The sequence below is a fragment of the Acipenser ruthenus genome, chromosome 11 (genome assembly GCF_902713425.1).
Source record: "Acipenser ruthenus chromosome 11, fAciRut3.2 maternal haplotype, whole genome shotgun sequence".
Lineage (NCBI taxonomy): Eukaryota > Metazoa > Chordata > Actinopteri > Acipenseriformes > Acipenseridae > Acipenser > Acipenser ruthenus.
In genome coordinates, this window is record NC_081199.1 from 22,528,144 (window position 1) to 22,551,069 (window position 22,926).

General features: G+C 40.9%; 1 protein-coding gene and 1 long non-coding RNA gene across 4 annotated transcripts; one reads left to right on the forward strand and one right to left on the reverse strand.

Moving 5' to 3' along the window:
- Positions 1-1,400: 1,400 nt before the first annotated feature.
- On the forward strand, positions 1,401-3,630 carry LOC131739453 (uncharacterized). Of its 3 annotated transcripts, none has more exons than XR_009330538.1 (7): positions 1,401-1,640; positions 1,747-1,818; positions 1,899-1,964; positions 2,055-2,383; positions 2,495-2,548; positions 3,028-3,069; positions 3,499-3,630. It is a non-coding gene; the product is annotated as an uncharacterized LOC131739453 (long non-coding RNA). The 3 variants fall into 3 exon arrangements; XR_009330537.1 differs by having other exon boundaries at positions 1,403-1,640; positions 2,055-2,106; positions 2,222-2,548; XR_009330536.1 differs by having other exon boundaries at positions 1,404-1,640; positions 2,055-2,548.
- Positions 3,631-7,728: 4,098 nt separating this feature from the next.
- Positions 7,729-16,786, reverse strand: LOC117426110 (plexin A3-like). The gene is made up of 12 exons (XM_059033460.1): positions 16,637-16,786; positions 15,589-15,735; positions 13,710-13,868; positions 12,364-12,467; positions 12,060-12,098; positions 11,268-11,457; positions 10,727-10,896; positions 9,989-10,030; position 9,941; positions 9,288-9,457; positions 8,671-8,821; positions 7,729-8,393 (listed from the first exon to the last, which is right to left on the reverse strand). The coding sequence occupies exons 5-12, from the start codon at positions 12,089-12,091 to the stop codon at positions 8,298-8,300; spliced, it is 852 nt and encodes a 283-aa protein (XP_058889443.1). The 5' UTR covers positions 12,092-12,098; positions 12,364-12,467; positions 13,710-13,868; positions 15,589-15,735; positions 16,637-16,786; the 3' UTR covers positions 7,729-8,297.
- Positions 16,787-22,926: the final 6,140 nt, after the last annotated feature.

The window sequence follows — 22,926 nt, forward strand, 5'->3', positions numbered from 1 at the left end:
ATATTTACATAACATATTTGCATATTCTTAGAATGCTCAATCTGACACATTTAATAATGCAATTAATAATACAAATAATGGTAACTATGACACTACCTTCAAAAACACGACGGCTTCAGAAATAGCTGTTTAATCACATACTCTTAAAATGACTAGAAAGATACCACGTCCTAAAAGTATTTCTCTTATCGAGAAATAATACATAATTACAGCGAGGGAGGGTTTTATCGTTACACCCTGTGTAGGTAACGCAGGTAAACTAATCTCAGGGTAGGCTATGGGGTGTAGTATATTTTGAAGTTTGTGATTAAAGTTTTTGTTATAACGTGATGCTTCTGTCGACCTTGCGATAGACAGGCTGCCTTCTACCAGTACAGACACTGAGAGTGGTGTTAAACCGTTGTATAAAAAGATATAATAAATATGATGTATCTATATAAAAAAAATAACTGTTGGGAATTGAACCCGGATCGCTAGCATTGAAGTTCAAGGTTCTGTCCGCTGTGCAATATAATCATACTCGCGTTTTTTTCCCAGCAGTGTAGAATGGGTAGATGGATTTTTCTCGGCTAACGATTCAAGTGTGCATCACTAGAATTAAAAACGACGTGTATAATTAGAAGGTAGTCTGTGCGTTGTAAACGCGTTTTTTTAAAATATATATTTGTATTTAAAGTTTTAGTGAAGTAAAAAAAAAAGTTCACACACGCAAGGATTTGAACACGGCAGTTTTTTATATTAACCACTAGCGAGCTACGTGTTGAGCTGTTGAGGTTTGATGAATTACTCTCTACCGTTCTGGGAACCTAACTAATCATTTTATAACAGAATCATTTAAACATACTTAAATACTGTTTTTTTGACACGCATTATTTTTCTTTCTATTTTTTTTTAATTTCATTTCTTGCGATTTTAGGTGGCTAGCAGTTACATTATGTGACGTAGTAGCCCTGTTTGTGACATTGAAATATTTAAAAATCGCGCTGGAGTATCGCCGGCACGGTGGCGTGAGGCTTTGGGCGATTGATCACAAGTGTACACTATACTCTGCGCGGTTTCGAGACAGGTTTCGAATCCAGGTAGGGTCTGGTGACGTGAAACCCAAAGTCTCTCGCCAACATGCTTCGGGAAGGCTGACAAGAGCCATTGCTCGCGTTGGCCCGAACGGGGTGTGGTGAGTTTTACACGGTGGCCCGTTCTCTACCGCGTCGGCATTTTTGGGGTAATCGCCGTTTTTCGGGCGGTTACCTCAAAAGGGGCAAAAAAGGAGGATAGTGTTAATTGGCAGCAATTAAAATACTAATAAACAATTAAATAAAATGGGCCATTTTGCAAACTTTCAGAACACCAGCAGGGGCTCTGTGGGGAAAGTGCAATGCCGGTAAAGTCCAGGAGGCGTCGTGAAAGAGTTGAGGAGTCTGGTGGAGTCAGGTGAATGCGCAGGTACTCCAGCCCCGCCCCCTCGGCCAGGTGCGTTCGAAGCCCCGTGGATAAACACACCCAGTTCCGACTCGAGAGTTCATTCGAGCCGGAGGGGCCGTGGAGTGTGTTGTGTGTGAACGGAGCTCCGGGGGGAGTTGCAGGCTGAGAAGAGAAATGCACCGCAAAATGCTTGAAAGCTGTCGGAAGGGAGGAGCGAGGTTAGTTTTGCGGTGTTTTAATGTGTTAAGATGTTTGTTTTTGGAACAGCGAAAACTCGGTCAGCGGGTAGGGTCGCTTAACACTTTGTTTCTCTTCGATTTTAAGACAAGAAACTTTGCGTTTGCCCACACATGGACAAACAAACTGCACAAAATGTTAAATTGGGCACCGAAAATGGTAAGTGGTGTTCTTTCTCCATTTTGTTGTTGAATTCAATGAATCTATTTTGTTAACTTTTTTTTTTTTTTAATACCCAGAAGGACCGAGACTCGTTTTGAAGTTGAAAGGGCGCGTTTGATTCAACTTCTCTGAGCGTAATAATGGTACGTTTTTTTCTTTATTTGGAAGTGATTTGAATGAGGCATTTTTTTGTCTCTTCTATATTTAACTTTTGTGTTTCTTTATTTTTACAGGCTCGTTTGAAGTTTAAACGGCGCGTTTGATCAAACTTCTGCAACAGTGATGGTAAGTTTGCTTGTTTTTTTTCTTCTTAGTTTGTAATTTGAATCAGTCATTTTTGTTTCGGTTCTATATTCTAACTTTTTTTTCATGGTATTCGGGGCTCGTTTTTGAAGTGCAGACTTCGTTTGATGGCGTGCATGACTCCCACTAATGGTAAGCTGTCGTTTTTTTGTTTGTTTTGGAAGCGAATTGCATCGAATAGATGTGTCTGCGGTTTCATTTACGTATTGTCTGTTTTTAGACACGAGCGGGAGCTTTGTTTTGGTTTTTGCATGTGCAGGTAAGAGGTAGAGCTGTGAAAATGGCGAGTTTGTATTTTGTTCTCCATGTTTGTGAATTGCAAGGATCCGTTTGTTGCATATGTTCCACCTTGTTAATTTTTTTTCCACAGCGGTGGTTTGAAGTGGAGAATTATAGTTTCATTTACGCTTCTCCAAAGGAAATGGTAAGCATTCTCATTTCAGCAATGAGCATTATCTATCCCAAATAGCATCGCAAACGAGGTGAAAAAACAGGCAGTAATTGGGCCAGTTTAGGTTGCTGCGCTTTGACAACGTCTTTATTGTAAGTTTCTGAAGCAGGGTACTGGTTTATAACAAACTCGAAAATGCATTTCCTGCAAGTGTTGTTTTATAGAGTAATGGTGGCTTTTTTGTTTAACGCTAACCGAGTTGGTCAGCTGCCAGATATTGCAGTTAAGTAAAACGTGCGTAGTAAGAAAAGCCGAACTCTTGTTTTAGCGCGTCCATCCGAATACTTGTCAGATTGGATAATACTTCCACCCTCGAGTTCAGTTTGATGCATTTCACCTGCTTTGCACGAAGACTATTGTTTTGTATTTGATACAAAACGTCGATCTTCCCCATAGCAGATGACGCCCGTTTGTAAGTGATAGAACCAACGCGACTTTTTTTGTTTCCCCAGAAGGACCGAGACTCGTTTGATTGAACTTCTCTGAGCGAAATGGTAAGTTGTGTTTTGCCTGTAGTTACGTATGGTTTTGTAGCATATTGGTTTTTTTGTCTATTCCTTGAAGCACCTGGGCTCGTTTTGAAGTGTTAAGTGACTTTTTTTTTTTTAAATGTGAATTATTACGAATAACTTCTGCTGCGTCTGTACAGAAGACTCGGTGTTTTGATGTGAGGTTACATAGATCGTTACCACAGACTGATACTACGGTTGTTTTTGTAAGCGAGTTCCACCGAATTCCATTTTGTTTGGAAGTTACAGCGGGACGGTACTGCGCATGCGCAGATTCCTTCTACAGACCAGGACTGTCGTCAAACAAAATATACCCAAGTCTTTGTATATGAAAATACTTACACAAGTGATTTGTACAACATTTCGTTTTGCCACATCTGTTTGAATATAATTATTATTTTTTTTTTTTTACAGAAGGATCAGTTTGGCGTTTAACCGGTGTGTGTGGTTAATTGTACCGACTTTAAAATTAGTTGCTTCTGTTTCGCAAAAAGACCCGAACTCGTTTTGAAGTTGCACGTGTGTCTTTGAAAATGTCCACTTCAATATTTTTTTTTTTTTTTTTTTTATTGTTGAATGTAGTAACTTTTTTTTTTTTTTTAGCGTCAGTCAACTATCATCTGTAAACAGCTTGGAATAGCCATTTTTAGTGTGTTACATTTTACAAACTTTAATGTTACAATAGGCCACTGCTCTATTCTAAACATGTTTGTTTTCTTTTACAAAGCATATTTTGAAATGAAAACTCATGAGTTTCTTAATGTTAACCAGTATCTGAATGTGTATTTTCTTCTATAATTCATGGTGGTTAGACTTTGCTTATAATTCTTCTGTTTCCAACAGAACTAATTCAGATGTTGATTGAGTACAATGTTGCCTTTTGATTTATTTATGTACCCACAGCTTATTTTTTACACATTTACATTCTGAATAAAGTTCCTTTTGGACTTTGTTGCCATGACATTTCTTGATTTAACCCTAAAAAAATGTCACTCTTGACTTAACCCAAAACATTTCACTTTCTACACTCACTTGACTTCGCACTAAGGAGAGTGAAATTTTTTGGGTTAACATGTCAACTAATTTTTTTTTTTTTTTCTCTGTGTGGTGTTTATTAGCCGGATTTAAACACTTTCACATGGCTTACCTGAAAGACAGAGAAACATCATTTAGCAAAACCATTACCCCCCCATAAACTCCTTTTCTTTCTCAAAAGGTAAGCTTTCATACACATTTGAGTGATACAGCATACAAAATGTACCTTACCTAGATTGCTCCAATAAAAACCCAACTGTATAAATTGGTTTGTGTATTTTCTTTACATTCAATGTGGTCTCTTTTGTAGGGCATCTGCTAAGAAATACATACATGCTGTAAGAGAGGGGAGGGGGAGGGGGGGGGGGAGGGGGGGGGGGGGGGGGGGAAATCCATTTACTTCGTCAAATCCACTCATACAAATTTCCCACTGAACACCATTTACCTCCTGAAACAAAGGCAGGCACGTGACAAATGCATTGCCAACTTTATCATCCCAGTGGGACAAGGCAGCCCGTGCACCCTTCCAACATGATCATGTCCTCTCAGCTTAAACCACTCACAGTTCTATTTAATGTTAACACAATTGGACCAACATTCTTTTTGAAAACTTTATTAGTCTTTGCATTTACAATTGTTTGTTACATTAGGACAAACTACCATGCTTTCTTCCCCCACACAACTTCAAAAACCATACAGAACAGTCCAGTGTGGCGCACACACACTGCCATGAATTATTTCCCACAACTCCAAGGATTCCAAATGGTAAAAAAAAAAAAATGGAGCAGGGTGTGTAGGAAGAACAGAAAAATAAACTAAATGCTTTTGCTCAGGAAATCAAATCTATAAATTCCATGTTTTATTTTTTTTCAGAAATTTGCAAACAAAAAATCTGTAACATTTTAAAAACGCCTGTGAAACAGATTGGAAACCACAGCGATGTCTTAAAAAAAATATCCTTTCAAACAATCAATTCCGGTTTCTATCTGAGCTGCATTTAGACAGCAAGTTTATGGGTTTGTGGTTTTTTTTTTTTTTTTTTTTTTGAAGAAAGACAAAATTCAACTAGTAGCGTTACCAGCGCAGCACAAAGACAAACAACGTACTGCTTAAGTATGCCTGTGATCCACACGGGCCTCTATACATCCTTATTTATTTACACGTTTAGAAACAGGGCTTGACTTACATTTCAGCTATTCATTCATTCCAAGGCACCAAAACAACTCCTATTGCAACATTACAAGCTAGCACCTATGGCACAGAACTGAACACCACAGAGGGAAAGGGAGCATGAGTCATTTGGGGGGGGGTTACCGTTAATCTATTTATTTTGAAAGAGTAAACATAATTACTGCAATTCAGCGACAGGCCAGACAGTATTTTGCAGCCTATTCACTGTGACGACCACAAAGTTCAACGCAGAAAGATTCCTTATCGACACACATACGCGTGCTGGATTCTTAAAAGACAGCAGCCATTTCCCCAAAACGCTACCAGAATCCCTGGGCCCCCTCATCGCATCCTATGGTTTCTCATACCATTTCTATGCTGATGATGCTCAGATTTTCCTCTCCTTCCCCACCTCTGACTCCACCATCTCCTCCCGTATCTCTACCTGTCTGTCTGCTATTTCCTCCTGGATGCACTCGCATCACCTCAAACTCAACCTCTCTAAATCTGACCTCCTTTTCTTTCCCTCCTCCTCCCCCTCCTCTGATCTCTCTATCTCTGTTCCTCTGGAATCTACCACACTCTCTCCCTCTTCCTCAGCTAAAAACCTTGGAGTCACCCTGGACCCCTGCCTCTCTTATTCCCAGCACATCTCCACTCTGGCACGCACTTGCAGATTCTTCCTGAGCAACATCCGAAGAATCCGACCCTTCCTCACCAACTATGCTACCCAGCTCCTGGTCCAGGCCCTGGTACTCTCCCGCCTAGACTACTGCAACTCCCTCCTGGCTGGCCTCCCTGCGTCCGCCACCCGTCCGCTCCAGCTCATCCAGAACTCTGCTGCCCGCCTGGTGTTCTCTCTGCCTCGCTTCGCCCACGCTACTCCACTACTCCGCTCGCTCCACTGGCTCCCGATCACCGCTCGCTCCACTGGCTCCCGATCACCGCTCGCATCCAGTTCAAGACTCTTGTACTAGCCTACAGATGCCTTGATCAGACTGCACCCAGCTACCTCCAGACCCTCATCTCTCCCTACACCCCCACTCGACCTCTCCGCTCCGCCTGCACTAGAAGACTGGCTCTACCTCCGCTACGCTCCCGAGCCCGCTCCTTCTCCACCCTTGCTCCGCAGTGGTGGAACGACCTTCCTACAGATGTCAGGACTGCCCAGTCCCTGACCACATTCCGGCGCCTCCTTAAGACTCACCTCTTCAAACAGCACCTGTAGAACTCCTCTGTTGTATCCTGGGACACTATCACCCTTCATTTAAATATGCTTTATTTTGCTCTTATCTGCCCCCTATTTTACTGCATTTAATCCTGTACCTCAGAATATTGTAATCTCCCAAGTGTTTAATCTGTAGTATTTTGTACTTAATCATATCCTGATGTAACTATCACTACTTAATCATATCCTGATGTAACTTTCACTATTATCTGCTGTATTATTGAATTGTGGTTTGTCACACTTGAGAATTATTGTATTTCTTGTTCTTATTGTATGACTTATATTGTAACACTTGAATGTATTTGTATTTGCTTGCGATTGTAAGTCGCCCTGGATAAGGGCGTCTGCTAAGAAATAAATAATAATAATAATAATAATCCTTTCCCGAATGCCCTGCTCTTCCCATAATTGTGTTTTCCATTTAGTAAAGGTCTAAACACCACATCGTAACATTTCTTTCTGCTGTACAGAAAAACAATTTACTTTCATCCCCCAACACCAGCTGACAAGCACCTCCAATATTCCCCCCCCCCCCCCCCAAAAAAAAAACTTACAGTACACCTTAAACTGTCCACAATGATTAAGATACAAGAACAGAAAGCTGTCCTTGTATTGGACGATCGCAATTCCACCACTAGCGAGGGAGACGGTTTCTATTCACTCACATTCACCACCATTAGCAGACTTATTCTGCAAAACACAACTCAGCCAGCAGGAAGAAGCAACAAAGAAAAAAGGCTATTTCCTCAAATCCATTTTGTAACCAAAGAAAAATCTTCTATAAATGAATGGAGCTCATAGGGTTTTGATGGACGGCAAAGAAAACACATACTTCAAAACAGGCAACTTTTAGGGGCTACTGGTTGCCCATATAACTAGCCACACAAAAACAGGGGACCCCCATATAATTCATGTATTCAGGGGTCACCTGTGGGCCCGTATTCAATTTTTTAAAAAGGCGCTTTTCGCAGGTCACTACAGTGGAACCACAAACCTACCTAAAAGCTTGATATATTAAACCTCTGGTTTTAAATTGCCCAACCTGCTGGCTACACTCTTCAATATTTTCCCCATTAAACTGACATAAATTTTGTTACGTTAACTGTCTCAATAATATGTTTGATTTACTTCTGATTATGTTTTTTCTGCAAACCACATACATTTTGATTCTTCTTTTTCAATGGTTGTGTTAGTCATAGACTGCCACAATATTGTTTCAATTTATGTTTTCTGCTGGCCGGGTATTTGACATTGAATCTTGGTTGAGATTTTTATTTGATTTTTTTTACAAATATTTGTTAAATTCAATATATAAAACTAGGTATAGTGCAACTTTATAGCGAATTTCTGGTACCACTACAAACCCTATTGATCATCCATCGATTATATATATTCACCACAAAAACGACAATTTAATTTCAACTGAATGACTGCTTTGCTTTTTTTTTATATATATATGTAATTCCCTTGCACGTTTCCCCAAAACAAATAGCCTGGAGACGGCATCAAACATGGACACATTTCTCCTCTTAGAAACAACCGCGGTCCATCAATGCTAGTGTCCGTCCAACCTCCCCAAAAGTCTGCTTCATTCCCAAAGAGGTCCGCCTGTATGAAACAGTCCTTTGTTTTCAGAACCAAGGTGAGAAACCCAAGTTGGGCCCACATGATCTTCTCTACAGCCCAGACCTCCTCTCTCTCTCTCGGTCTCCAGTCTCCTCTCAAGTCGTGTTGTATGGCACTTTGCTGTAGGTCAGTCTCACTGTGACTGCTCCTAACCTCAACTGCTGCCGGACATCAGGTTAATGGCTTGCTCCAGCTTCTGTCTCAGTTTGTGTTTCCGACAGTAAACGTCGCGGTCCAGCGAGGTCAGGATCTGCACGGATAGGAGAGAGCAGAGTCACTGACTGCAGGGTTGGAAATAAGACTCCCGTTGCACAGCAGTGTGATCCAGTCCTGGTTTCACTGGGAGTTTAATAATTAGACACACCTGGGGCTAATCAAGCTGGTAGTAAAACCTGGAATGGATTACACTAGATTAACCATTTCCACAGTTTTCCCGGTGTTCATTGGCTATCCACCGATTTTCTATTGGGGGTGTTTAAACCAAAAATCAGAAGCCCTGCGTATATGATATGAATTTTGACCCCTACCTCCTCTTTGTATTTGTTGATATAGAAATAGAGCTCACTGAGCGCGCTCAGAGTGTTGAACTCGTTGGCAAGGAGACGGGATTGCTCAACCAGGTAAGCGTCCATATCCTGGTCACTGATTGCTGGCATTTTAGCGATATCTCTGTAGTATCTGAGAGAGAGAAGGGGGAAGGGTTTCAGATTATATAATCTCAGCATCTTCCATTAGCTACACCACTGTGTAGTTTTCAAAAACATAAACATGATTTTTCATTTTATAACATTATTGTTTCTTCTTTCTTAGCAGACGCCCTTATCCAGGGCGACTTACAATTGTTACAAGATATCACATTGTTTTTACTGGAGCAATCTAGGTAAAGTACCTTGCTCAAGGGTACAGCAGCATTGTCCCCCACCTGGGATTGAACCTACAACCCTCCGGTCAAGAAGAGTCCAGAGCCCTAACCACTACTCCACACTGCTGTCCCAACATGATATGATACTAGGTCTCACTTCAGCTGTGTCTCCAATACATATTTGAATTACATTTTTAAATAAGCAAGGTCTAAAGTGACCTTTCTGAGTATCCCGTTGGACCCTGATTCTCCTTGGCTCTAAGTTCTAGGCTGCAGGCTCACCTCTCCACACAGTTCTTGTAGTTGGGGATGTCTTTGGCATAGAGCAGCTTGTTGGAAGGGGAGTCCTTGCCCAGGCGGTGCTCAGAGGTGGAGCAGGAATCCATGAAGGTCTGAACCACGACAGAGAGGCAGGCGTCCGTGATACTGCTCTTGTGAATGTCAAACACAAACTGCGGGTTCTTTTTTTTTTTTTTTAAATAATTTAGTCGTTGCCAATTAGTTTTTATTATTTTTTCTCCCCAATTTGAAATGCCCAATTAATAAAAAAAAAAATATGCTCAGCTCACCGCTACCACCCCTGCGCTGACTCGGGAGGGGCGAAGATGAACACACGCTGTCCTCCAAAGCATGTGCCGTCAGCCGCCTGCTTCTTTACACACTGCGAACTCACCGTGCAGCCGCCTCAGAGCTACAGCGTCGGAGGACAACGCAGCTCTGGGCAGCTTACAGGCAAGCCCGCAGGCGCCCGGCCAGACTACAGGGGTCGCTGGTGCGCGGTGAGCCGAGGACACCCTGGCCGACTTAACCCTCCCTCCACCCGGGCGACGCTCGGCCAATTGAGCGCCGCCACCTGGAAGCTCCCGTCCACGGTCGGCTGTGGAATAGCCTGGACTCGAACTCGCGACGTCCAGGCTATAGAGCGCATCCTGCACTCTAGCGAGTGCTTTTTTTACTGGATGCGCCACTCGGGAGCCCCAAACTGCGGGTTCTTAATGACATTCACCCAGAACCGCAAAGGGAGGCTGGAGAGAGAAACACGGTCCAGAGAAAGGAAGGAAAATACCGTAAAACATTAGTTTGCTGGCAAGAAATATTCACTGGTTTCGCTTTTATTAAAAATCTGCTATACCTACAGCTCTGGCCAAATGTTTTGCATCAACCTATAGAATGAACTAATTCGTTAACATATTGGGTGCGTTCACGAGAGGCAGACTTTGCTAAGTCTGCACAGATTCTGCAAAGATTCTGAAAATTAATTGGCTACTTGCTCCGATTCTGCACAGAATGACGAAAGTCTGCGTGTCGTGAACGCACCCATTGAATTACATACCGCTTTGTAGTTTTCCGTATGCTTCAAGGAAAACTGACAATGTGACACTTCAAAACTTAACATGAAATGCTGTACTACTAGTATGGCTTCCAGTACACTTTAGCAATATCATTTGTAGTTTCTTTGATTACATCTATATTATGTTTGTAATTATACCTCAATCCAAAAATTCTAGGCGATGCAAAACTTTTAGCCAGAGCTGTAGAAGGCTTTCAAATTGATTGACTGAATCTACATGCATGTGGAAGCATACAATAAAAAAAACAGGATCTTTATGCACCAGGAAGGGGCAAAACCAGGATGATCCTGGGGAAACAGGGACAGAGGGCAAACCAAGTTGCGCCGCTTAGGAGATCGAGATCCTGCGGGGGCGCTGAGACGTGCTCACCAGATGCTTTTCCAGGTGTGTCGCACATCGGGGTCACTAATCTGTCTCCGGTCTGCCTGCTCGTCCAGGAAATCAAACATGTACTTGATGGCGAGCGGGAGGGCGCTTCCTCTGTGTGCTGTGCTGAATACCGTCTCAAACAGGTCGTCCACAAACTTCTGCAGCGTGCCCTGAGAGGGGAGAGAGAGAGAGATGTTAAAAACGTTCCTTTATCATATTCTTGATTGGACAGCGCTTTGTGATAACTCTGTTGTGAAAGGCGCTATATGAAAAAAAAAATTCTATTGTAGAAGGAGGGAGAGCTGCATAGGAGGAGCTTGGCTCAATTGTGAGAACCTTTAATTAAAGTTAAAGGTCTTGTCAAGATACAGCTAAAGATGTACTGGGGGAGAGATTCTCAAGCTAGAGCTAAATACACCCTCAATATACAGCTTAAAGCTGTTCTTAAGACATAGAGAGGTACTGGTTGAGCTCAAGATACAGCTGAACATGTTGGCAAGCTGCTGCTGCACGGGTTCGATGCCCTGGTCCTGGGGGGTACCTTGGTGGCGAGCAGGCGGGTGAGGTAGATCTTGGACACCATCTTGCTGCCCCGGTCCCCCTCCCGGTGGTCCGAGTGCTCGTGGTTCTTGACGAGGTGCCACAGCTTGGTACTGCTCTCCTGGTCCAGGGTGATCATGGGGGCTCGCGAACGCAGGGCTATCCGGACTGCTGGAGGTGCGCAGGAGACTCTGAAACACAAGGGGGTGCCGTCACACAGCACTGAGACTCTACAGCTCTGCCTCAAAGTTAAAAAAAAAAAAAAAACTATACGAACATAATTTAGATCTTCTATTTAACATCATGCAACCAAACGATCTTGCAAAAGTCTACAGGAAGCCATAACAGCAGTACAGTAGTATTTCAGGTTCGATTTCGAAATGTCTTTCAATTTGTGTCAGTTTTCCCAGTTAACTGCAAAGCGGTGTGCAATTCAATATGTTAACGTAACGTCATGCATCAGGTTTCATTCCACTTTACGAAGCAAAATTAATTAATTCTATATTGTGATGCAAAACTTTTGGCCATAGCTGTACAGACACACACACAGCACTGAGAGTCACACTGACAAACAATATAACATGCTTTAAACACAAGCAAAAGGCTTCATGTAGAAGTTTGTATTTAGTGAGCTCTTGCATTGAATGGATATCATAAAGCATTCCACACAGTATTCTATGTATACTGGCTTGAATAAGGGGAGCCGGTGTCTACACTGCCAGTGTACTGAATTACCGTATCCACTAAGAGATCTGGTGAAGGTGAAGGAGTTGGCAATGTTATAGGCAGATACCTGCTTCTGAACCAGCGCCACCAACGAACCATCCGACACCTGCCGACACAGAACAGCATAGCTTAGACTTCCAGCGACACACTTGAGAATCCAGCCTTATATTTGAAATACGTATAAAAGTGAGGTGCAAGTCACTGAGTTGCAATTTTATAATGAGTTAATTTAGCCTGTATTGAACAATGGCACAGTTGGGGTTATTGATCTAGCTGGTCCAGTTTAGGGTTGACCTCTGAAGTCTCTTGGTAGCCTTGACCCCGGGCTGGCTGGCTTTGTGAGTTTGTCTCGCTCTGTTCTGTGCAGGTACCTGGTAGTGCGCCAGCGAGTTCAGTCTCTTCCAGTCGCTCTCAATCTTTGTCGTGACGTCTTCGTCTTGGAGAATGTCTCTGGTCAGCCTGCCCTGCCGCCACTCTGAGGAGCAGAGTTCAGAGTGACAGCTGAGAATCAGTTACCCAAACCAGCCAGGGACAGGGAGCAGAGATGGGAATAAGATTCCCATTTCATAGCACTCTGACCCATTCCTGGTTTTACCATGACTTTAATAAGGACACATCTGAGCTTATTACCTATACACTGAATCTAGCACATATTAAAATGCTGGCATGGGTGAAAAACTGCTATGCAATAGGAGTCTTATTTCCATCCCTGTACTACGTTATTACTGAAATACATGTTTGCAATACCAGGGATGGCAATAAGACTCCCATTGCATAGCAGGTTGATCCGTTCCTGGTGTTACTACTTAATAAGACACCCTTGAGCTTGTTACCTATACACACTGTGGCTAACATAGCACATATTAAAACCTGGAATGGGAAATAAGACTCCTGTTGCATAGCAGTTCGATCCACTCCAGGTTTTACAACCAGCTTGATTAGTCACAGTGTATAGGTAACAAGTTCAGGGGTGTCTTATTTAACTCTTAGTAAAACGAGGAATGGATCAAACTGCTCTCCAAAGGCTTATTTTAAATCCCATCTACTACCCCGGATCAGTCACAGGGTCAACATTTCAGTTCTAAAATGTGGTGTAATTCCATCAGTAAGATGGAGAAATCAATTTAATTTGATTTTTTTTTTTTTTATGATCTGTCCCAATGACCTTTTAAGTCTTGATTCTCTGCATTTCAAGAGATTTTGCTGCATGGTAGAGGGCTAGTAATCTCAAACGGAATTATGCAAGAAACACAACCTATAAGAATTTTTTTGAGAATATAAAATTAATGCAGCATATGATATGCACATTTTTTTTTTTTTTATGTAATTAAACGTGCACTTTGGTTGGTACCATGCTCTTCCCATGGTTATATTATGCATTTACCACAGCTTCCCCTGGTTTGCCATGTTTATTAATGTACCATGCCTTGCTGGTCTTCACTATGCTTACCTATGCTTTCACTGTGCTTTTACTAAGGGAAACTTGTATAAGGACTGTACACTGACTGCCACTATCACTTTGTGTCTTGTGCATTGATATCTGCAGTGCCCCTGCTCTTTCGTGTGTGTGTGTGCGTGTGCCCCTGCACTCTGGGGTGTGCGCGTGTGCCTCTGCACTCTGGGGTGTGCGCGTGCGCATGTGCCCCTGCTTTCTCATGTGTGTGCGTGTGCCCCTGCACTCTCGTGTGGAGGCTGTGTGTGTGTCTTCCTCTCTTACCCAGGTCCGTCCTCTGCCTGGGGTCTCTGTGAGAAGGGGATGCTCTTATGCACAGCGTCCAGCAGCTTGTTCTTCACCTGGGTCACGGTGTCGCAGTTCAGCACCTTGACCGGGACCTCAGAGCCTGGCTCCCCCCCCAGGAGGCACGCAGTTCAGAGTCTGGGACAGGAGGAGGAGGGGAGAGGGGGTGGAAGGTGTACACACAGCGGTCACTGTCAAGTTTAGGAATTCAGGGAAACCTGGAATCAACAAACTGTTACTTTGTAAGGACGAGGCCATCCACTCTACAGTGCACATTATTGTAGCTGTTTTAATTAAAATAAATCAGTAATTGGTGCCTGCCTGGCCTATTGACAGTATTCTGGGAGCTCGTTCCTGTCAATCTGTTTCCCTACACTTTCACAGTCAGAGCGGTACAAGTGGACCAGAGCCCAGATTCTGCGCTGGACACCAGACCCGCCTGTGCACATATAGTTTTTTTTTTGTGTATAAGTGTAACAAACCAATGCTGATCAGATTCCTACTGTCTTAATTGTTAGTAGTAGTTAGTGTTATCATTTTTGTTTTTAACTCAGAACTATGTGCATTCTCAAACATCAACCAAAACCAAACAAAAGCCAGCTCAATAGAGTAAATATAAACAAACACAAAACTAAATGACATGCAACACAAACTTAAACAGACTTGACTGATATTGTTTGAGTCCTTGATTGCATTTTCCTTCTGTTTGTAACTCCAAGCCGGTAAGTAAGTTTGGAATTCTTCTTGTCTTTAAATTCTAAGTGGTATGTTTACTGGTAAACACACCCTGCGTTCTTTTATGCAAAAAAGCGCAGAGTAGTTTTGACTTTGTTTAAAGGGACAGGCGGCATTTTTACTTCAGTCTAAAACTATATTTTGATTTTGGAAAGTATAATTGTCTTTCTTATTCATTTGTTTTCTTCCACTTCTTGCACGGTGCAATCTTCCTTTAAAAGGAGTTCAAACTGTCGCACACTGAATTAAAATGTGCCAAAGGGACGACTTGCCAGTCTATTTATAGTACAGATGTCAGCTGCACTTTACGTGTCACTAAGGAAACGGATAGCTTTCAGTTAACAATTTTGATGTTGGAGTAAGTTCAGTCTCCATGCCTCCAGCCTGCCCTGGACTGGAGGAAGCACCCTTTTCCGGTAGGACTTTTGCAATATCATTTTGTTGTGTCTTTGATTACGGTAAATAACATCATCAAAATTATGTTCATATGTGTGTCAGCACAACTGCAAGACGACCGAGTGAGGTGTGGGAACACTACTCGCAAAAAGAGACACTTGGTGGTTTAGCTTCACACATACATTTAGGTAAGATATACAAGACAGGCATTTGAGAGTATGTTTGAGAAGATCCTCCATTGACACACACACACACACACCAGTGCCCGATGCTCCTCACAGATAGGGTCATTGCTTAATTTCTGTTAATAATCTAATGATTATGGGGCGAGACTTGATGGGCCGAATGGATTTTTCTCACTCTCAAACTTTTCTTATGATTAAGCTGTTAAAATGTGACTTTTTGATTATCGGAATAAAGGAAACTTTTTAAATTCTGCTTCAATCCTTCACACAGAAATTTACACACATTCATTTAGTTTCCTTTCAGCAGGGTGTTTGTGTGTGCAATCGATCCCGGTCCTGGAGGGCCATTACTCCACTCCAGTTTTTGCTGGTAAAATGAGATCATGAACTGCTTCAGGGTCTGGATGGAGGCTTGATTCAATGAAACCATTCAGAACACGGTTGGAACAAAGACCAGGAGTGGATGAGCCAACTTTGAACACCCCTGCATTACAGACCAGTCTGAAGAGTTCAGGGGTTGCTAACAGTTTGCAATCTCTCACCAGTTGCTTGTAGTCTATCTGCTGTCGGATCAGTTTGTCCTCGCTCAATGAGTATCGTGCTTCTCCAGTGATCGTGTCAATGGGTCCCTTCTCCATCTGCTGTTTGATCGCACAGTACAGCATAAACAGAGGCTCCCCGGCACACTCCTGAAAACACACAGGGCTGCATCACACCACTTAAAAGTTTACCATGGTATTGCGCATGGTAATTTATTAGTTTATTCCCATGGTTATCCGAGACATTCACCACACTCTATAGGAGGCTGTGTGGTCCGGTGGTTAAAGAGAAGGGCTTGTAACCAGGAGGTCCCCGGTTCAAATCCCACCTCGGCCACTGACTCACTGTGTGACCCTGAGCAAGTCACTTCACCGCCTTGTGCTCCGTCTTTCGGGTGAGATGTAGTTGTAAGTGACTCTGCAGCTGATGCATAGTTCACACACCCTAGTCTCTGTAAGTCGCCTTGGATAAAGGCGTCTGCTAAATAAACAAATAATAATAATAATACTCTACCATGGTTTGCAACTGGCTTTTCGCAGTTGGCCTGGTGCGATGTTGTGCCATCTGTTCTGATCAATTGTGTTGTGGGGATTATATTTTACATCAATGAAAACCTTTATTTATCCAGATGTCAATTGAGAACAATTTCTTATTTCACAATGACGATCTGGTAATCATAAAACTCAGCAGTCAGTCAGTCAGCAACGAGTCGACCCTGCGGTTAAAAGCAGCCTCTGATATGAATCGTTTGAAGTTTTGTTGAAACTCTTTCTAGTGGCTGCTGCAAACTGACATGAGCTGGGAACGCGCAGTGTAATAAAATCACTGGATCTTAAATTGTACAGCGAAACAGAGTTCTACAGTAAACTACGCAAGTAAGCAGGCGCTTTCCCCAATTAAGTTTCAGCAGATTAACACAGACCAGCTTTCACATGATCAATCTACTTGGCACGCGTTTAATTCAGATGCCAAATCGTGGTAGGCATGCCCTAATAAAGTGGCCAGCAGTCTGTGCAAAGACAGGAGCGGGAAATTCAAAAGCCTGCACACCTTGAGGAATCTGTGCAGCAGGAAAGTGAACCAGTTTGTCAGCATCTTCTCGGCCACCGACTCTGTCCTGCAAGAGAGGAAACAAACTGGTGTGAGACTGGGAATCAGTGGGGGCTACTGGTGCAATACCAGTGCAGACACATATACAGCCATGGCCAAACATTTTGCATCACCTAGAATTCGACTCTATGAAGCAAAATTAGTTCAACTACAGATGCTGTTGGTTTAGAGTTAGAGCCCCCAGATTTTGAGCTACAGTGCAGTCCAGTTGTGGAGCAGATTGAGGACAGGTCAGGAGAGATTTTGCAGTTTAGAGATAATTATACCTTATACCTTATTATTTGTTTATTTAGCAGATGCCTTTATCCAAGGCGACTTACAGAGACTAGGATGTGTGAACTATGCATCAGCTGCAGAGTCACTTACAATTACATCTCACCCGAAAGACGGAGCACAAGGAGGTTAAGTGACTTGCTCAGGGTCACACAATGAGTCAGTGGCTAAGGTGGGATTTGAACCGGGGACCTCCTGGTTATAAGCCCTTTTCTTTAACCACTGGACCACACAGCTTTACGGCCACTGATAAGAAAGAATTGTATTGTTTGTGTGGTAAAATTAAATACTACCAAAACCTTAAAGGGAGTCCCAACACACACTGGCGTGCAAAATTACAGGTGCATGAGGCCATAGTTCCAGCCTGGAGGTCTCTGTATAAGCCACCACTGCAGAAACGTGGTGGAAATTTACAATGGAGGGTGTTACATACTGTTATGGCTACTAATTCCTTTCTTGCGGTAATTCAACCAGGGGTTTCTGATAAGTGTAGTTTTTGTAATAACCGAGAAACTATTTTCCACTGCTATTTGTACTGTTCCAGATTACAGCCTTTGGGGTTTTAAAAGAGTTATTTGAAGGGCTGAACATCGAATTTTCTTCCATTGTTTTTATTTTTGGTGTAAAGTATGTTGGAAAAAATAAGTGTGGTTTGCAGCTGGCAAATTTCTTGCTGGGACAGGCCAAGATGGCCATTTTAAAGAGTCGTAAGAACCGGGAGAGAGGGGTACTGACTGGGGATGTGATGTTGGTATTTAAGGTATTGGTTGCCTCCCGAGTAAGAGTTGATTTTACATATTACAAGCTTGTGCACAAACTGGACATGTTTGAGAAGGTTTGGGGAGTGGGGGAGGTGGTGTGTGCAGTAAAGGAGGGGCAGTTGTGTATGAACTTGTGAGGGGGGGGAATGTATATGTAGAGGGGGAATTATAAAGTATGAATGTACATGTATGTTTTATTGTGGATTGTATTTTGTTGGTTAATTATTGAAATAAAGGGATTTAAAATTAAAAAAATAAAATATCTATCTATCTATCTATATCTATTTCTAATTGAAAAAAGTAGCTGAAACACAATACCATCAGTGATACTTTTTTTTTATTTACACCACAAGAATAACATGTTGTCATATTGTGGTACAAAATACTGGACTCTTAATAAATTTCATATAGTCGGTACTGTCAAAGAAAGACACCATTGGCCAGTTGAAGAGTAAAAAAAAAAAAAAATAAAACCGAAATTCTGTAAATCCACCAGGCAACAAAAAGACCATCAAAAAAGAAAATTATAACAAGTGAGCACAATCAATGCTACCATCAATGGAACAAATGTTCATACTAGAACAAGCTTTTGTGCATAAAAATATAGAACAAAACCCTCTGATATCAATGGTGACGTTATTCTGAGTGTGTAACATGTAAAATTGTACAACAGAAGCTACATACCCAATACTACATACCAGTATGTGGGTCTCAACTTTTTGTTTTGTTTTTTTGTTTTATTACATATTTATATAATATATATATAGTTTGTCATCCCTGTAAACTGGAGGGAAAAAAATACATTTCCAAAATGGGAGCACACAAAAGCAATACATTTTAATTTATATTTTTTTAAACAGTCGATATCAAAGACGAACACTGAAGCCAAGCATGGAACATAGTTTGGCTTCGTGACAATGAAAAAAATAAAAATGCAACCTCAGTCATTTTCTTTTACTTTCTGCTTATCTTGTAAATTGTAGTTTTTAAATCACAGTGGTCACACAGTGTATTACTGGCTGAAGTGGATTAATATGTACACAATATTAAGGTGACATATTCGCAGAATAGAGTCCTAACTGACACTGCTTGTTGTTAGTATAATCTCTGACCCCCCATCTTCTCCACCCCCCCCCCTCAAAAAAAAACAAAACAAAAAAGAAACACAGGCAGTCTGACGTGATTCGTGTGTTTTATGTAGTTTACAAAAACATTTTTTTCTACATAAATACAATGAAACCTATTATCTATATGTCAAGTGCTAGATAATGTGTTAAATATTCAAATGTTTAAATAGTTCAGTTTTTACAATTAAAACGCTTTTTTTAAGGACACAAAAAGCATCTCTCGTTCTAGCTCTTTTTCTTTCCAATATTTTTTTTCCACAAATGCTGTAAGTGCTTTTTAAATTGGTCTGTCAGTGCCTACCTCTGCTGTGCAAATATGTTATAAAGACATGCCCACACAGAAACCATGCAAAACATTTTAGGTGAACAAAAAATAAATAATAAGTAATGCCCTTGTAGAAAATGGGCCGCTGCTGATGAGAAAAGGAATGGACGTGTCAAATATATAAAAAAAAAGGAATGTTTTCTTCATAATTTTATGAATAAATGCAGAGCACCAGCTGGAGACTGTGGTTACAGATCCCTTTAACTAACTAAGAAAACAAGCTGCTCAATTGAGTGCCCACAGAGTTATTGCAAAATCTCCCCTGAGACCTACAGTATAAAGTTGACATGAAGTTGTGGTGTAGGTCTTAGAGTCAGTCTTTGTAATAGAAATATAAAAACAGCTGCCTGATCAGATTGTTGTATTTTAGGGCTGTGAACAAAATTAAAAATCTGCAACTTTCTGGCAAGTTAAGACTGGCTGTGTTAAGTTAAAGTGGATATTCACGGATCATTTTAAAATGAGCACCTTAGCTGTAGCAGAATGCATTGCTTTTGTTTTATTGTGTGCCTATTGTGATTGCATCAGGTTTATGTTGAAGAAGGGCAAAGGTTGCAGGTATGTGGCGAACCTGGGTACAAAGAGGTCTCCAGCTGCACTGCATTGTGTAAAAATACAGTAAGAATTAGACAGCTGCAGTGCACAGTGAATGCATTGCCTCTCAACTCACACCAACTTTAAAACTGCATTCAAAGCTTATGTTTTCATAGCATTACTTTAATGGGTCCTTTCAGGTTGAGCTGAATGCACATTGTAAATTAGGCAGATAACAGGTACCATTTTCCCAACAGATTAACCCTCCTAATGTTTTAATATTACAAGGAGTTGCCCAATCCGTTAACAAATTAACAATTCTCATTAGAGTTTGCATGACACATCTGTAAATTAAAATGCTTTTAAGATTGTATTGCAAGATCCATGTTCCTCATCTTTGGGCAAAATTGGGCCCACTAAAGCAGTGATGTGCCCATGATGCCAGCTGACATGATGTGTAATTGAATCTGTAGTAAGAGAGGAACTAAAGTAGTTGCATTCTGCTACTCTATATTCACAAACACCACTGTGCTACATAACGGTTTATGAAGCACTAGCCTCTATTGTGATTAATTTGCAATACCTCTATAATCCTGGTGTGAGATCTGGCCTGTTTTTGTAAACTCTGTGAGAATGCCAGATAGTTTTCAAGAGCAGACAAAATGGTGGTTGTAGTAATGGCTTGCTGTGAATGAAGTTAGGCCACTTGGAAATACTAACAGTTTGAGGGTTTGATGATGATAAATTAAAATATTAATAAAAGATGAGTCATTAAACTAACTCATAGGCTAAACTTACGAACTACTGTTAAGGGTAAAACAAAATAAACACTATCCTCCACAGCACTGTCTGATTAAAATTCAGCCAAAACATGAGCCTGTTGTACCCCTCTGGCCATTATACCATCTCCTATATTGCATTTGTTGTTGTTTGCTACCATGTTTAGTGAAAACTACCTAAAATGTAGTGACATTTTATATCGGATGCAGAGAGCCTTCTCTCAGATAACTGGCCGCACTTACAGTTAAGTATCCCAAGCCAAATATGGATGGGAGTACCTAATGGAAGACAAGGCCAGTTGTCTAGCAGGTAACAGTACATACTGGAGAAGCAATTATCTACCCAAAATTTGTATTTGAAGACAATTTTAATGTATTTATTTATGTTTTGTAATGGACCAGCATCAAGTTTCTGTCACAGTGACTTTCAAGGTTAAGCTGTGGTAGTTTAGCGGGCATCTACCATAGGAAAAGGGCCACTTTGTTTAAAAATAAACCCCAAGAAGGTTAGGACTGTGAATGTGAACATTTGCAGTAAAACAATGATTTTATATATATATATATATATATATGTAACAAGCAGCTAAGTGGTTCATAAAAAAGAGGTCCACATTTCTAAAAACAATCAGAATTTGTGGAAAAGTACATCATAAACAACTGACCATGTTTAGTTCAAAACATTTCAAAATACAATAGTAGTGTATTTTACATTTGTGGAATAGAAATGACAGAAAAGGCCTTCTAGCACATTACGCTCTAGTAAAATTTAACAAGAAGGCTCTAATCTCAAACCCAGGAATGCAAATTGTTTAATTGCTCAATGGAAATGAGAAAGAAAACACATGCTAGGACCCTTCTGTCAGTTGTACAACACATTCCCTAAAGTACTTGCTGCCTGCACAGATGTAAACTGAGCATTTTTCCAATTTAAGCCTATTTTTATTTTGTGTAGAGCTTGTTTTTTTTTTTTAATTTCAGTTGAAAATACTACCAGTGTTCAACTGTGAAGCCAATGTTTTGCAGCCAAAAGCTGTATTTTCATGAGGGGGAAAAACGAAATACACTAAATTAAAACCAAATAATTAATGCAAGCTCCCTTAATCTGTTGCAGCCTACAAAAATACCAGAAAGAGCATCTCCACTAGCTTGAGTTAATGTGTGTAGAATATCACTTTGCAATACTATTTCTTTTAACAAGACTGCATTTTTATATAAATCTACTATGAACAGAACATATAGTAAATATACAACTGCTGGAATCATTATACAAAGTAGAAACAACCCCCCCACCCCCCCTTTCCCCCTCCCACCTCCCACAAACATTAAAATTCGGCTTTCTGAAAACTTGTGAGCAAAAACTGCGACCCGTTCTTTTAAGCCTGCAGAAATGCGTTCTAAACTGTACAGGAAGAAAACCAAAAGAAAAATAAAAAGTAAAAAAAAAAAAAAAAAAAAAAAAAGCATAGGTAAAAGCATCATTTTCACACCCACAAAAATCTGTAAAACGCAGTAATAATAAAACATACAGTTCCTTGCTTTTAAGTTTGAACATATTTCTAACAATAATATAAAAAAAACAATCATGATCAAACTCCATACCCAATAAAAATATGATTCAGGTAGTTGCCAAGTGGCTCAACATAAGTTGGTTTTTAAAATTTAAGCTGGGGTTTAAATCTTGGCCTCCAGTTTCTTAAGTGTCCCTCTCGCAGCTCCCTGGTAAAGCGGGGTTATCAATCTCTATACATGTGAATACAGACTGTATACACTGTTTAACTTCTGTATCTCATTTTCTGTGTATGGTCCTGTCACGCTAAAATCCCAAACACCCTCGCAGTGACCTGCAGTGTCATCAAGAAACGTCCTGATTTACGCCAAGTGACGTATACATGCTCAGTACTGTCTGACACCGCTGTGAGATATGTCAAATTGAGGCAACCCATGAATAAGTAAAATATGTATCTGTTAACTTTTGTTTGACCAGTAAAATAAGAATCTCTCACAAGACGGTTCTGGTCAAAGAAACTTCCAAACCTTTGGAAATACACTTAGATCTTTCCAGCAATTGGAATTTCAGTTGCAATTTGTTTTTAACTAATCAAGGTTACATTCCAGCATCATTATAACCACCCTGACTATATCAATTTACAAAACACCTTGCATATACAGTATGCTGTGAGGTTATAGGTTGGAAGGTCTGGCATATAAATATTGCCATGTACGCAGTACATTGTTTAAAAAATATTCCTATATACTTTGTTAGTTTGTTCATAAAGGAAAAAGCCTTGCTTAATATGCTTGCAGTATTCATGGAATAAAGAGCTAGAAGCAAACTTTCATGCTTTGGTTGTTTCGTATTATTCTTATTACTTTTTAAATGGCATTCAAATTTGCAAAAGACAAGTCACTCTTATACAGTACATGCTTTTTA

What these genes read in the sequence shown, in the direction of transcription:
- LOC117426110 (XM_059033460.1), bottom strand. Translation starts at nt 12,091, where the DNA reads ATGGTTCGTTGGTGGCGCTGGTTCAGAAGCAG. An exon ending in CACACCTGGAAAAGCATCTG is followed by an intron (nt 10,031 to 10,726) that starts GTGAGCACGTCT and finishes TTCTCTCTCCAG; the next exon opens with CCTCCCTTTGCGGTTCTGGG. An exon ending in TCAACAAATACAAAGAGGAG is followed by an intron (nt 8,394 to 8,670) that starts GTAGGGGTCAAA and finishes CTATCCGTGCAG; the next exon opens with ATCCTGACCTCGCTGGACCG.